The sequence below is a fragment of the Apis mellifera genome, linkage group LG4 (genome assembly GCF_003254395.2).
Source record: "Apis mellifera strain DH4 linkage group LG4, Amel_HAv3.1, whole genome shotgun sequence".
In the NCBI taxonomy this organism is placed as follows: Eukaryota; Metazoa; Arthropoda; class Insecta; order Hymenoptera; family Apidae; genus Apis; species Apis mellifera.
Genome location: NC_037641.1, coordinates 10,139,658 through 10,155,659, shown reverse-complemented (window position 1 = coordinate 10,155,659; position 16,002 = coordinate 10,139,658). Strand labels below are relative to the sequence as shown.

Here is a 16,002-nt window from a genome sequence, read left to right as displayed (position 1 = left end):
TACTAAAGTCGTTGCAAAGATTAATGGTAACAGTACACTAATAAATCTTCCATCCGGCTTGTTTGTTAAATAATATCATCGTTACCCATATACAAGATTGCGAACAGTTTCTCTTGTTTCATCTGCATACATGTGACTATTCTCAAATATCTTTTCGTGGTAGGTATATAACAGCAGATGCAACAGGAAATCTTGGAAATTTCATGAAATTTAATATTTAATAGTAAAAACATTCTATCGATTTAAAATATGGAAACGTGAAAATGTCGCAAGAAATAATATAAATAAATTTTTTTAAATTACTGATGTTATAAAGATAAAACAAAATCGATAGAGAGAGATGAAGAGAGAAGGGAGGGATATATAGAAATCCAAAATTGAATATATAAGTCAAATAAATGGAAAATATTATTGTTCTATCGTAAGATAAAAATTGTGATATTTAGTCAAAGCATGATTCAAATGAATCTCATGATATTATGTGATTAGTTTCAGATAGAAAATGTTATAGTTTTGCACAGAGATTAAAAATTTCAACTTCAAAAGTTTCAATGTTTTGTTGCTAAAATGATTGTTTTATACCATTTGTATTTAAAAAATCTACTAAAATATGTAGTGATTTTATATTCTATAGAGATTTTATATTCTATTTCTTAGAAATAGGATTTTGATGTAATTTGTACATTTTTCTAATGCATATTGAAAATAATTAAATATAAATATTTAATATTTATTAAATTTTTATTTTTACAAAAGTACAAAACTAGATATTTGATTATGGAACAAAATTGAATATTCAATTAAATCTTTTTTTCTTATTATTCAAACCAAATGTTATTTTTTTTTTTTTTTACTTTTATAATACTATATATTTGGTAAATCATAATATACATAAATATTCAAATTAATAAGATAAGATAAAAATCGATAATCACATCGAAATAAATTAAATAATACAAATAATAATGATTTTTTTATAATATAATAACTCGATATAAATATTAGGTAATATCAAATTCGATATTATAATTCTTCTTATTCAAATTCTAATTTATTTCTATTTAAGCAATTTCTATTTAAAAAATCTATTAAGCAACACAATAAATTGTATGATTTTTATTTAATCTTTTTTGTTTCGCATATTTTTTTATATAACTCTGACATGTAAATATTTAATATTCGTTAAATTATTTCAAAGTTAAAATTGATATAAATAAGTATTGAAACAAAACACGATATTAGTAAATATAGTAGTTTTAAATAAAAATTTTAATGAAAATTTTAATTTATAATATCATTTTTTAAATAAATTGAAATATTTTAAATTAAAATAGATTAAAATAGATTAAAAAAGTTTGTCAATAAATTTTGAAATAGAAATTAATATAATTATATATAATTTTTAAAAAAATTAATTTTATATAAAATAAATACCTGTATAGCGGAGATAAAAATATTAAAGATAACTTAACATACACATAATTTATTTATATAACAATTATAATCTAAAAATACAATAAGTTTATATTTTTCTTTTTGTACATTAAGTAATTAATATCTATATTGGAAATCAATAATAAATCTATGTGCTTTAGAAAAATCCCCAGACAAATACTCACGCCATCTAGTTATGTACTATCATTATTAAAAAAAAATCCATAGATTTATATATGTAAGCATGGTATTGGGTATATTATTAAATATTTTTTGAACACATAAATATAATAATTGAAATTGAATATTTAATTTAATTTAATCATTTTATACAATTTAATAAATTTACAATGATTACAATTAAAACTTACATTTATACTTCTTAATTTAATAAAATCTATGTGCTTTAGAGAAATTGTTTGTCGTAAGTATAGATAAGCAAATTTCGGAACAATTACTTGTGACAACCTATGAACACTCGAAAAGGATCGATTCAGCAGATATTGAAATCGACCGACGGATTCCTAATTGACAGTTCGCATGATACAGTTTCAACTTCAATCACGATTTCAACATTCGCTACTCTTATATGTAAGTATTACAAAGTTATAAAATGTAATTTTAATAAATGAATTTTAAATGCATAAATTATTAATATGTATATAATTTTTATTTTTATTTTTTCACAGTATCATTTAAAATTCATGTTTATTAATTTCAAATTAGAAAAATAACGTTTCACATATATATCAACTTAATATTAATAAAATAATTAAGTATTTTTACTTAACCTAAAAAAAGAATGAATAATAAATATTTGTGTTTATTAAAAGATATTAAAAATCTACTGTTATTCGATTCAATCGTGCACATTACATCAGAATTTTGTTCCTATTTATTACGTAGTATGTGTACCTAATTCTTGTGTAATCCTAATGTAAGTGTTGAAAGGATAGTAACATTTCTATGAGAATATTATGACATATTGAAATATGTAGAAGTTATAGCTGTTTTATTATTATTGTTATTATTATTATTTACAATATATCAAATATTTAAAATTTTGAAAAAGAAAGAGAGAGACTTATTCTTCTTTATATAGAAATATCGTAATATTTTATCGTATTATTTTAATCTTCAATCGTTGTAATGTTATCATTTATAGATATCATTATATGACAATATTTATAATCATGATACGGCACATTTATAAGCAGAATGTTATAATTATGAAATGGATGATTTCTATTTTTTCTAGAAAATGACAGTTATTTGTAAACGAAATTAATGGAACAGTAGTAAATCCGGTAACATAAATAAAAGATTTTCCGATTTCGGTTATGACTAAATATATTACAATAATGATCACCATTATTCGAAGAAACTTAAATAAATCTTATGTCAATTTGGTTTCCCAAGTCAAATGGTATCGGTGTCAGGTCTTTCAGAAAATTTTAGGGTGAAAGTTCTTCACTTTCCAATTTATTGTCACTGCTCATATTTTAACTATTACGTGTGAAAGCAGTTGGTTAAAACGTGATAGGTTGAAATTTTCGTGGTAACATAGTGGGTTTCGCGAGAAGGATTATCGAAACAAGTGTCCTTACCGGATATTCCTCATTTATATGGATATTTCCGTCTATAATTTTGAAACATTATCTCTTCTCTTTCTGGACACAAATATGCCGAGAGAAATATGTTTTCGAGAATTATGATTTTCCAAAATATATACAATTACAATTTATATTTAATTTTTATTTTAAAGGTTTATAAAATTTATATTTAAGTCTTAATGAAATAGAATAAATAATATTTACGTTCCTATATAACATTATAATTTCTATATTAATTTCATAAATTTTTATCATCCTTGTAGCAAACATATTTCTTTGAGTGCAAAGGGCTATATACGTATAATATGAAGAAAAGAAAGAAGTTGAAGTATGAAGTTGTCGAACTTTCTCCAAAAGAGTAATAGAATGAAGTAAGAGAGTAAGAGAAATGGTGAAAGAAATAATGAATGAAAGAGAGAGAAAGACCCGTATCCTAAGCATGCTGTGAGGTGGTGCGAGGTGGTGCGAGGTGGTGCAGCATTCTGTCTGTTAGAGGGATAGGAGGAGGCGCGGCGCAGCGTGGCGTGGCGTGCGCGCGCTTCTTACCCCCTGTAGGTTGGTGGCACCCCTACCTCGCGAGGGCCGTTTGTTCGGTTCGGTTCGAGTTTACAACCCTGCTGGGCCGCAAAATTTACGGTGCCCTCTTAAAAGCGATCCAAACACGTACCGGTCCATTTGGACTATCTTCCAGGAGTATGGTCCGCTTTGCCACGCGCTTTGCCTGATCTACCCTTCGATCTTCTGTCTCTTAAACTCGCTCATTTCCTACGTCTTTACTTTTTGTGAATCTCGTTCACTTTTCAATTCTTTTGCTTTACCATGAAAAATTTTTATGAAATTTGTATAGCAATTGTGAATATTTGTGAAATTTCCTATTGCATTTTTATTTGTTTCTATGATTTAAAAAAAAATATTTCGATTATATTAATTTTACACGATATAAAAGAAAAAATAAAAATATAGCGGTTAAATGTAGTTTATAATATTCATAATCATTTGTTGGATAAGAAAAAATAAAAATTAATAGATAAATAATAATCGTTATGAAAGATGTGGGACGTCACGTATAAATATGTGATGATTCGCATAATTCACACGATGGCAAATGTGTTAAACTCTTGGATAGATAAGATTTGTGTAAGAAAATATAAAATATTCGCTCATAGAATAACACAATTTGAAAGCTCGAAGAGCTTGTATTATTCAATCAACCGCGGCAATAAGAGACCTCTCATGTGCAAGCTCGTTGTGTGTAATCAAGTTAAAAATTTATATAAAACACTGCCGGATGATAGTGGGTGGAGTGACATAAACTCGGTTACATAAAACAAATGCGGGGACACGCGAAAGGGAAGCCCCTTTGTATCTCTGGAGCCAGTGTGCCATAGAAGAAACCCTTTTGAGGAATCTTTACATATGCATGGACTACCAATGATACCATAGAAAATCATCACTCCCTAACATCATCCATTACGGCTTATTATACTTTTCATATGTCATAACATAATAAAATTTATAAGAATATTGAACTCTTCTCTTTCTCTTGTTATAAAGAGACTACTTGTACTACTTATCTTATATTTACATATTATTAATTGTCAATTATATTTAGTAAGAGATAGATATCTTAATCTCAACTGCGAGTCTCGACTGCTTTTGAAATGCAGTTGCGCAATATTTATTATTACATTTTTCAAAAATTAAAATATGTGTTAACTGTTTCTGATAAATTAGTTTATCTTAATTAACGAATTTTCTCATTAAGGGAATTATATGGCAATTATAATTAAATATTCGAAAAAAAGTTTAACTTTATATCATTTCAAATTAATACCATAACAAATCTATGAAATCAATTATTGTTGCTTAATTATAAATTATGCATATATATTTATTTTTATTTTTATAAAAAATGGTTTCTTCTATTCTTCTCTTCGAAGAGATCGAAGTTTTTCCACACAATGTCAATGAGGTTTGAATTTGAAATCATAACCGACTAGCGGTTGACTTGAACAAAGAGTAAATCTCTATAAAAGTAAAAACAAAATATAAAAAAAAAAAAAAAAGGCAAGGATGATTTATTACCATTGTGAACGTTTTCGAATTTTTTGAAGTATTTCGAAAAGTTTCCCGCTCGCCTAACTGCGGTAACCGGCGAAACGACTCTTGGCTTACCGCATGTGTCGTAAAAGTTTTTAGGTTCCCAAAAATTTGTGGAAATTCAGGGAAACGGAGGCGAAAAAAAGAAAAAGCAATGGCGAGATGAGAGAGACACGGTAGCTGTTTTGTAACCTTCTATAAAAGTTATAGGATGGGACTCGAACCGCTGTAACATTTCAAAGATTTTGGCATCACTAATGATTTATGATTCTTTTTTGATCCGACTTTCTGACCCTAGTTTCTCCATTGTTTCTCCAGTTTTTTTTTCTCTAATAATATTTTTATTTACAAATATTTTTCCAAATCTGTTATTCAATTTGGACGTTAGACTTGTCATTTTTCAATTTCACTAATCTTTTGGTTAATCAATCGGTGTATAGTGTTTTAATTTATTACATATCATATTTCAAATGTGTAACATATCTTGTTGTACAATATGAAGATCGAGAAGTCAGTGTGAGGGAATATATATTCGTAAAAACTGAGTCGTAAGAATGTATATTGTTCATATGTCTTTGAGAATATGATAGCGAACTAAGCTGGTTTAAACTCGTTAAAACTCATTGGCCTGAGTCATAAAAGATCAGAGAATCGTCTTGTGTCGTGCGTATGTTCAGTGCTTAAAGTTAGTGTAAGAGAATCGTAGTTTTAAAAAATTGTTAAGAATTATTTTTATTTATTTATCGAAAACTTGCATGTGCGTAGAATTAATCATTAATTTCCAATTATTACATAATTCGTACGAATATAGTGATGTATATTTACACTGGTACAGGGTCAATCTCATTATCTTAATATTTGCCATTTAAAACTGCTTCCACGAAACGAGTATCCGTGTTATCTCTCTCTTTTTTTTCTTTTTTTTTCTTATTTCTTCGCTATCCTTCGCAGTTGAAAAAAAAGTATAATCGACGTGTATATAATGATTAAAATTCAATTTCAATTGGATAATTGATTAATTGGATAATTATTATAAATCATTTTATATGAATTGAATTAATATGACATACTTTATATGACTTTTGTTGTCAAGCAGTTAATAATAAAAATTATAAGAATTATTACAATAGACGATCTTTCGAAGAGAAAAACAATATTCGTGATAAACTTTCATTATTCGATAATTATTATTCGATATATTTTTTTTAGAATGGAAATAAAAATCGATGAGAATGTTTTTGAGAAAATGCTTCGAAAGAAATTACCGAACGAGATCGTTCAAATTCTGGAAATTAAACGTCATTGCATGTCGGAGAAAGGATTAAATTTCCTCAGTGATTTATACATCATGCGTGTGAGATATATGGTTATTTCTAACAATAAGAAAAATGAAACAAAATCGGAATGTTCGATCAATTTTATCATTAAAACCGAACCCCCGAACGGATTATCGTGCGAGATTGCTCGCCAACAAAATGTATTCCAGATCGAATTGAAAGTTTTACAAGATATTCTACCGAGAATAAAGGGATTTATCTCTCATCAAATTGGGCCGAATTTATTATACTCCTCTGATAATCCTCCATTTTTCATTATGGAGAATTTAAAAGACAGAGGATTCATTATGAAAGATCGTCAAAAAGGATTATCACGTGAACATTGTTCATTAGTTATAAAACAAATTGCGAGATTACACGCTGGATCCGTTGCAATTTTTGAAAAGGTAGGTAAGATTATTTTAAAGAATTAATATTTCATATTTTAATTTTTAAATTTACCAAAATCGAATGTAAAACTTTTTTAGATTCGTATTTATTTTAAACAATTGTAAATTTGTTTTCAATATTTTAATAAAGATTGATCTTACAGGATCCGAAATTAATTGAATTTTTCAAAGATGGCGGCATCGTGTCGGCCAATTGTCCTCAAATTTTTATACGAATGATGGAAGTAAGTCTTTTACGGATAGGTAATGAAATAGGAAAATGGTCAGATGAAAAGTGTGCATCTACAGCGAGCAAGTTAATAAAATTAGCAGAAACTATCGGATCAAGATGCACGGATGCCTATAATTACGACGAGAATGAATTCTGTGTATTAAATCATGGAGATTGTTGGATCAATAACATGATGTTTAAAGAAAATGAGAAAGGCCAACCTATCGATGTTTTGTTGGTAATATTTTTTTTCCCCTATGTATATTATATTAGGGATTAATTATAAATTAAGGCGGGAATACGATTTCTTTTTCTTTTAATTAAATTTCTATGTACTTTAGTGGAATGATATTTTTAATTTTGCTTCTTTATGATTGTACAACATAATATTTTTCAGGTTGATTATCAAATGTCCGTTTATACGTCTCCAGCTATCGATTTATTATACTTTTTGAATATTTGTCCAGAAATTGATATAAAATATGATAACGACGATTATTTCCTCGGGATATATTTGGACACTTTAGAGGAAACTATGAAAAATATCGATTGCAAAAGAAAATCACCGACGATGAGGGAATTAAAGGCAGCGTTATATAAAAGAAAAATATACGCTGTTTTTGCTGGAATCGTGCTTAATTTACGAATGCTGGCGAATAAGGAAGATACAGAGGATTTTGACGATTTATTTGTCAAGTTAGGTGAAACTAAAATGAATGTTTTCAAAAGTCCAGACGCGGTGAAATTAGCTGAAAAAATGATTCCAATCATGAACGAAAGAGGTTACTTGGACTGAAAAAAAAGACAATATTAAGATAAAAGAAAACCTCTGAAATTTTAATTCTCTATAAATAAAATTTTTTTTAAAGGAAAAAGAATTTTAACTGATATGATACGAACATGATCAATGTTTGAGATGAATATGAAATTTAGAGATCAATAAATATTATTTTTATTTATAATAATTTTTAATACTCTATTTATTTTGATTTGATTACATCATCATATTTTACAAAAGCATTTCCTTATTTTTTTAATTTAACGTCACTAGTCATTCCGCCGAGTAACACCTTAATCTCTTAATTCTTCTTATCTTCCTTATCTTCTTATCTTTGAACACAAATTTTTTAAACGTAGAGAAGCAAGAAAAAAAAAGTAAAGGAAAAACTTAAAAAAACAAAAGATTGACAATTAGAACCATATCATAAAATCTTAAAATCTTATCAATATTTTTTCAAATTGAAAATTTGCTGTTAAATCTCGTATTCCTCAATGACTTTTTATGTATTAATTTCACAGGTTTTCGTTTACTTGATCAACAATTAAGAGGATTTTCGATTGCAGTAAATTGAAGATTTCTCTCTCTCCCAGCGAGGAAAAAGTAGCTCGCTTGGGACACAGTTTGATGAACTTTCGAAAAGATCCTTGGAGGGCGACCTTGGCGGTCAGCCTGTAGGAATTGATTTATAATAGGGCAGTAAAGCAGTAGGCTAAAAGATCTCTGAAAGCATCGTCTCGGTAACCTACATCGTGAACAGAGAAATTGTTGTGGCAAGCCTCGATGGGGTGGCTTTTGCCTCGAGGTGAATCTTCGCTACCGGGACGAGAGAAGAGAAACGCGTTGGAACAGAAGTCATCTCGCCACGAGGAGAGAGAGAGAGAGAGAGAGAGTGAGAGAGAAAGAGGGAGAGAAAGAGAGAGAGAGAGAGAGTCTTTAGCCGGTACCGAGGTATTTGCACAAGTTTCTCCCTTCCTCGTGCAACTTCTTGTTTGCGCTGACCTGGAAGAAGTTGCACGTAGTAGTCGACTGGGAGTCGAGGGATTCGTAAATCATAGTAGAAAGGCGAATTGGAAAAATTCGGTAGCCGATTCTCGGTTCTCCGCACGAGCTTCGAGAAAGTTAGGGAGAGGAAGAAGAGGCGCGTCGGGGGAGAGAATAAAAGGATAATGGAAAACGGAGACGTCCGTGAAGTATTTGGGTTATTCGGTCGTCAGTGGCAGAAAATTCCGGTAGCGGGCAACGATTAGTTCCGAATCGGGTAGAAAATGACGTTAAAGTAGAAATTTTCGGTATCTTCGTTTCGGTATTATCGATCGGTTTCAATGCTTGGAATAAAATCTTTTGCCTCCCTAACACAAAACATTTGTAATGAACGTTTAACGTTTAACGAGCGAATGGATCTTTATATATTATAATAATATATAATAATTATATACTATTATAATAATTTATATTAAGAAATTTTTTCCCTCGATATAATAAAATGTTGGGTGGGTGGAAAATGAAAGGATGAAAGAAAATCGGTCGGAATTCTCATAGGGGTTATACTAATCCTTCGATTTTTCAGGTGTTCCATTTTGCTATGTGTCGGACGACTTATTTGTCAACGTCGTTTACCTGAATAAAGTCTGTTTCTTATTTGTCTCCTGAAAGAAAATGGTCAACCCTGGGAATACTTTACGGAATTCGTCAGGTGCGATTGATGAATTTCAAACTTGACAATATTTTTTTTTTTCTCTCTTTTTTCTTTTTTTCTTTTTTTTTTTTTTTTTAGACGAATGAATCGTGCAACGAGATAAATGTATCCTTCCACCGACGCACGAAAGGTTTAATACTATTAAAGGAGAAAGAGAAAAAAAAAAAGACATGGGAAGAAGCGGAAAAAATTCTTTTGATGGAATTGAATAACGCGGTTGAAGAAGAACGAAAATTGATCCCTCGACACCTAATCGTCTAATCCTTCTATTATTATTACGAGGCGAGAATTTCTTCATTTTTGCACCTTTTGAAAAAAAATGTTGAAATCTTGGAAAGTATTTATAAAATATATCAATTATATATTTATAAAAATATATCAATTATATAATGATAAAAGTATAATATTAATATTTAATATTATTGAATAAATGTATTCGAATTGCATTACATGAACGGCGGATGAAGAAGAGGAAGCACTCGTCGATATTACCCCTGGATCTCGAGGCGTATATATACGGGCGTATTTACGCTGTCGGAACATGCAATTTTGGCGTACGACGTGTAAATACAGACGTGTCATTGGACAACAATATACCCGTGGGATTCAAAGCCTGATCTCTCGGTGTCAACGACCACGGTATTCTGAATTTTTCGATGGTATTCCGTGACGACGACGAGTAAATTATCGCTAAACAGTGTACCGGCGGATGTCAAGATGCGGGCCTCGTTCGGGTGGTCGTGGGATCTTTCATCGACGACCCTTTCGAAATACTAGAATATGGAACAGAATCTTTCTTAATCATCGTCGAACAAAACAAACGGTAGAATTTTTTTGGGGAGAATTACGAAGAACGAAAGAGGGTAGGATTAAGTAAATTTAAATTTAATACGATAAATTTTAATAAAAGATATCACAACGCGTTGAAATATCACTAGATGTCACTAACTAATTTTCAGAAATACAATTTCAATATTTTCTAGCCAATAACAAATGAAAACATTGAAAATCTTCATCAAAGGAGTTTGATTGAAATTTATGGAGGCTGTTGCGAGTAATAAAAATCAAGCATGGACTGGTAGATATCATCTAGGTAAAATCGGATATTCGATGTTATATATTATTATACATCGATTCTATGATGTTTTGAAAATCTGTGGCTACAGTAGCATTGAACGTTGACCGAGTATTCGCACCGAATATTTCTCTGGCCTGTCAGTTTGTAAGGTACAGTAAATCATGTAACACGGATTTATGGGTCAATTTCATGCGGCTGGAAGGTATAGCAGGCTATTTGGCGCTTTCTCTTCACTGGTTTCTCTTTCATATTTCTCTATGTTTTCGCGTAAACGATTGAAGCACAACCATTTTTCACAAAAATCTTTCTTAAATTGTTCGGAAACACTTGTAAACTCCTTTTCTTTTAATCTCTGTTGCACCCAGAAATACAATTTCTCATTCAAATCGACATCATTCCATCTAACGTCCAAACTTTACACAAACTTTAAATTTTAATTATTAAATTATTATTCAGTTCATGATTTAAACGAGAATTCAACTATAATAATAATAATAAGTTGTAACATAAATATTAAATGCAAAAGAAAAAATGTTGAACTTTTAACTTTAAAAATAATAACATTTAAGAATTTTAATAATGAATAATATCCAAGTTTTTTTATTTCTCTTTAGAATTTTCTCGTACTGTTTTTCCAGCATGGAAACTAGTAATGTAACATGATTCGTGTTAGGACGTGATTTCTGTGTGAAAGGCAGAAGCCAAATGCGATTATGATCGCTGGGGACACGGGCTTAGGGGTGTATTATAATAAAGCGAAAGTGCTGTTACAGAACTCACGTCGAGCGACACGTGGCGAATCGTGTTCTGATATTGTATCACTGTCTGCCACGTGACTATCACTTTATAAATATATATCTATCGCAGCATGTTCAATCAAGTGATAGTCACAAGGACTTTTGAATCCGAACTTATCGTTGAACTTCATCTTCGAAATTTCGATATATTCACGAGTGGCAATTTTCATCCGCTCCAACATTTTACATTTTCATCAACGTTCTGTTTCTCGGATTGAAATAATAATCCCGGGCGAAAGTTATTATATTATATACATTTCACGAAGCACAACAGTTGTACTATTATAGTCTTTAAACAAGCGCGCAAAGTGGATCAACACGGTCGAATCGTGAAAACAGGAGAGGAGGCATCGTGCATACGTGTCTGTTAGGGGTGTCAATTTGTCCGGTGGAAGTCCAGTTTGTCCCTGTTTGTTTCCAGGAGAGGTTTATTTGCAGCACACAAGGACCACGGACGACAGCGGCGGCTCGAGGACGATGGGGTGGGTAAGAGGATAGAACGTAGTATAGGAGTGTGTGGAAAAGTGGACGCCTCGCGTTATAACGACGTCCTGATGCCAGCTTCTTGTTTCAGGGTTGGAGGAAAAAAGGCCGGTAACGAGGCGCGACAACCGTAGAAACAGCTGTTTCACAAAAGCGACCGATTGAGAAACTCTCCGCTCTCCTCTGTGAACGAAAATTCTCCGATTATCAGACTACTTTTTGGAAGAATTATTGCAGAATTATTGCGCTTTGCATATTAATACGTAATAAGCGTGATGATGATGGTATTTTTCGAAAAATTGATATTGCTTAAAAAACCAATATTCTTTTTTTTAATAAATTTTACACGAAACGTAAGAATCAACGTTGCGTTTAATTAATAATTAATCTTTCTTTTCTATATAGGATTATATAAATAATTCAAAAATTCAATCATTCGAATACGGAACAATGGTAAGCGATAAATGGTAATCGTACTGGATGAAGCTGTAACTGGATTCGTAACCGCAGAGACAAATGGTTCGATGAAATAGAGTCGAGATCCGAGAGGAGAAGATTGAAGGGAAAGAGACGTAGCTGAAAGATGGGGTGCCGGAGAGGGAAGCGTGTATGTTTAACGCACGTGCGAGTGTTATGCGTGTATCGGGTGCAAACGGGGCACGAAACCCCAACAACAAGGGTGAGAACATGCCGCGCAGACAAAATGTGACATCCGGACTGATCAATTCCCAAGATTTCCGAATACATCGTCCAACCCATTTCGTCTATCGTTACTATTATTTTTTTACTTACAATTATTTATTCTATTTCATTGGAAACTCGATACAGATCCTTGCTGTTAAATTTTTAGATTTTCATTCGTACTTGCGAGTTTATACATTCCAATTTAAAAAGGAAAAGAGAAGGAAAGAAGAACTGTTCGAATCTCTTGGAAAAGTTAGCAAAAGGAAGAAAAAAGGAAATAAAAATTGGCGGAGGAAGAAGAAGAAAGAAGGAAGAAAGGAAGGAAGGAAGGAAGGAAGGCAGGGTGTTCCTTGCAGATGCAGGTCTCTATGGTGTTGTTTTCGTGGAGGAGAGGACAGGGCAGAGAGTTTCACCGCGATTGCTGTAACAGCATCGCCGTGATGAGAGACGCGCGTATCGGTAATGTAACCAATCACCGAGGTGAATCCTGTCTGGCTATAAAGCTCGGTACCGGGTCGGTGTTGAGTCGCGTACCCTCGCCGTTAGTTCAGCTACACCCGAGTACGAGGTTGGTTTAGCCTCGGCTCCCCGTAACGAGGAGTTTAATGACATCGTCGGCGTCCACGTTGGACACGTGAATGTCAGGAGAAGTTTCTCCCTCTATTTTGATGTATCTACGTCTACCGATGTACAAAATTTACTTTCGTCGTAAATTTCTCCTCTCTCTACGCTCATTATTATTTTTCTTCCTTATTATACGATTTCCTTCCCTTTTTTTCTCTATTACAATTTCACGATAATATTTCGTATACAGAAATTTCTTCTCTCTCTTCTTTAAAATAGATAATTCTTCTCGATAATTATCATCCATTTAAAATAATATATATTTCGCTTCTTCTAAAGTAAAGCATTTGTTCTCTAAAGCAAGTTCCAAGCTCTTGGAAACGGATACATTTTATGGAGCGTGATTCACGACGAAACGTTTCATTGTCGCAAATCGGCCAGAAGTGGTTCGACGGTATTAATTTGAAAAAGAAGAAAAGGGAAAAAAAAAAGAAGAGAGAGGCACGTGCCCGGCGTAGAAAACGTTTCGGTCCCCCCCGTGGTTAAAACAGTAAAAAGATGGACGAGAGACACGCGGCTCTTACGTCGGTTAAAATAGGTACCAAGTACCACGGTTGGAGGATACGAGCTAATGGTGCGTGCTTGTCGAAGTCGTTAGTGTCCAACACACGGTACCCCCTTATTTTTGTATTAAAAAACACTCCCACCCGGCTTACTCTCCTTTATCATTCGGCCCGACGAACGATAATCCTGTTAATTGCCGTGGAAAAAGCAGTAACGATTATTAACGCTTTTAACGTTAAATAAATAAGAATTGTATTAAGTGTTGTCGATATTCGATTATAAAAAAAGGATAAAAAAAATTTGGTTGGCCTTACAAACTTCTTGGCTAAGCTTGTCTCGGACAGTCAAATATTCATTTTCTTAGGTTACTTTTACGATCGCCCGCTTGACCACTTTTTAATAACCGGAACAGTTTAATGGGAATTTTAAAACCTATTTCGAACGACTTTTTAATTTAAAATAAGCGTGAAACGAGTATTTATATTTCTCTTCTATAACCCCTCTGAAGAGAGTTTCTGGTCTATTTTAAATTATTTTTCTGGAATGGAGTTTAAATTTTTATTAAAAAAAAAAAATTTCCACGTTCGTAATGAAAACATTTTAATAAATCCCGTATTCGTATCGAGATTACGCGCGTAAAATAAATAATACGATAATTTTAAATATTGATAAAAAAAAAAAGCCATAAATTTTTCTATATCACGTTTTTTTTCCTTTCTTTCTTTTTCACGAAAATGAAAAAAAAAAAGAAACATTTACAGATTTACCAAGAATTCGGAGTGATAAAAACGTAACAATGTAATCTTTCAACATTTACGACTTGTTTTCAATGACTTTCTCAGTCATTTACGAGCTATTTTAGGCAATCCCATAGCGGCAATAAATCAGCCAGTTGGACCAGTTGCCTCTAACGTGGCAGGAAATCGATCGTAAAATTTGATCCAAGATTCGAAAATGGCGGTCATGTTCGCGGAAGCCGTCCGAACGAAGCGTACGTCACGAAATTGGTGTAAAAATTTTAATAGGGCGTGGCGAAAATTCGAATAATTCTTCTGGATAGAACGATACGAATCCCTCCTCCCCCCCTCTCCCTCCTTGCCTAATTGCATCGTGCGTGTACCGCTCGTTACGCGGATAATATATTCGTATTCGGTAGCCCTTATTTGTCGGTAAAGAGAGAAATATAAAAAAAAAAGAAAAAAAAAAGAAGAGAGAAAAAGAAAAAGCCACGGGGCGTCTCAGCCCGTGTATCATCCCGCAGAGCTACAGTATAAAAGGGGGATGGAAGGAGGGTTGACAAAGGGAGGGTGGTTGTTAAGTTGTCCAACAGATGCCTCGCCACGTGAATCCATCGTCTAAATACCCAACTTCCTCGTTCGCACATATTCACGTATATTTCACGTATTTTCGAAATTCAATTCCATCTGGATCCTCTCTAATCATGGAAAACAACATGGGTGAAACAAAAAACTGATCTGATCGATCGATATCATTTTGAAAAGTCGCATCTACCAATTCTTCTCCATAATCGGGATCAAGAATCTCGAGAAAATTACCCAAACGGATACGCGAAATCAATCGATTCGATGTCCGATCAATTTTGGAAATTACGAATTTAAAAAGAAAGAAAGGAGTTCGTCGATTTGACCGAATAAAAAGAACGCTCCCATCCAACATTTACTCGTCAATTGCGCATCGAGTCTCGACCCCTTCCCCCCTTCCTTCCCCCCCGAATTGGTGCAAATTGGTGTACAGGCAAGTGATGACAGTAAGCGTGAAAAAGGTGGAAAGAGACGTTCGGCAAGTCCAGAAAGTCACGTACGATCGACTCGCCGAAAATGATATTCTCGGCGTGTCGGAAAGAACGGCTCGCTTCAAAGGCTCGTTAGCGATGGGTTTCCCCCCGATGGGGGTTGTTGTCGGACGGGGGCAGGTGAAAAAAGTTCCATGCAGCCGGTGTAAAAGTCCGTTTGTTACAGATCGGTCAAAGGCTGAACAGATTTGTGTTACATATAATGGGGCGTGCGCCCGCGCCCCCCATTCTTACCACCCTCTACTCCCACCCTCTACTCCCTGCGAAGCGTGCCTGCCTGTATCCTATAATGGAAAACGTAAAGGATCGCACCATCCAGTTTTTAACGCTATCCTGGAAACGGACGTCTTAATAAACGGAACCAGGTGACGCGCTCTTTGTGCTCCTCTTTCACAAATTGTACTCCTATTTCCACGATCCCTGCTTCAAGTTCGAGTATCTGTCTAGTTTAAATTTAC

At 32.8% G+C, this 16,002-nt stretch overlaps 1 protein-coding gene across 7 annotated transcripts; it reads left to right on the top strand.

The window, feature by feature from the left end:
* Positions 1-1,898: 1,898 nt before the first annotated feature.
* Positions 1,899-9,718, top strand: LOC724781. Of its 7 annotated transcripts, none has more exons than XM_006567300.3 (5): positions 1,899-2,025; positions 6,357-6,870; positions 7,017-7,322; positions 7,482-9,558; positions 9,640-9,718. In XM_006567300.3, the coding sequence occupies exons 2-4, from the start codon at positions 6,358-6,360 to the stop codon at positions 7,878-7,880; spliced, it is 1,218 nt and encodes a 405-aa protein (XP_006567363.2). In that variant the 5' UTR covers positions 1,899-2,025; position 6,357; the 3' UTR covers positions 7,881-9,558; positions 9,640-9,718. The 7 variants fall into 7 exon arrangements, with proteins under 7 accessions (XP_006567363.2, XP_016767421.2, XP_006567361.2 ...); XM_016911932.2 differs by lacking the exon at positions 1,899-2,025 and adding an exon at positions 5,695-5,810; XM_006567298.3 differs by lacking the exon at positions 1,899-2,025 and adding an exon at positions 5,703-5,832.
* Positions 9,719-16,002: the final 6,284 nt, after the last annotated feature.

What these genes read in the sequence shown, in the direction of transcription:
- LOC724781 (XM_006567300.3), top strand. Translation starts at nt 6,358, where the DNA reads ATGGAAATAAAAATCGATGAGAATGTTTTTGAGAAAATGCTTCGAAAG. An exon ending in CCGTTGCAATTTTTGAAAAG is followed by an intron (nt 6,871 to 7,016) that starts GTAGGTAAGATT and finishes TTGATCTTACAG; the next exon opens with GATCCGAAATTAATTGAATT. An exon ending in AACCTATCGATGTTTTGTTG is followed by an intron (nt 7,323 to 7,481) that starts GTAATATTTTTT and finishes AATATTTTTCAG; the next exon opens with GTTGATTATCAAATGTCCGT.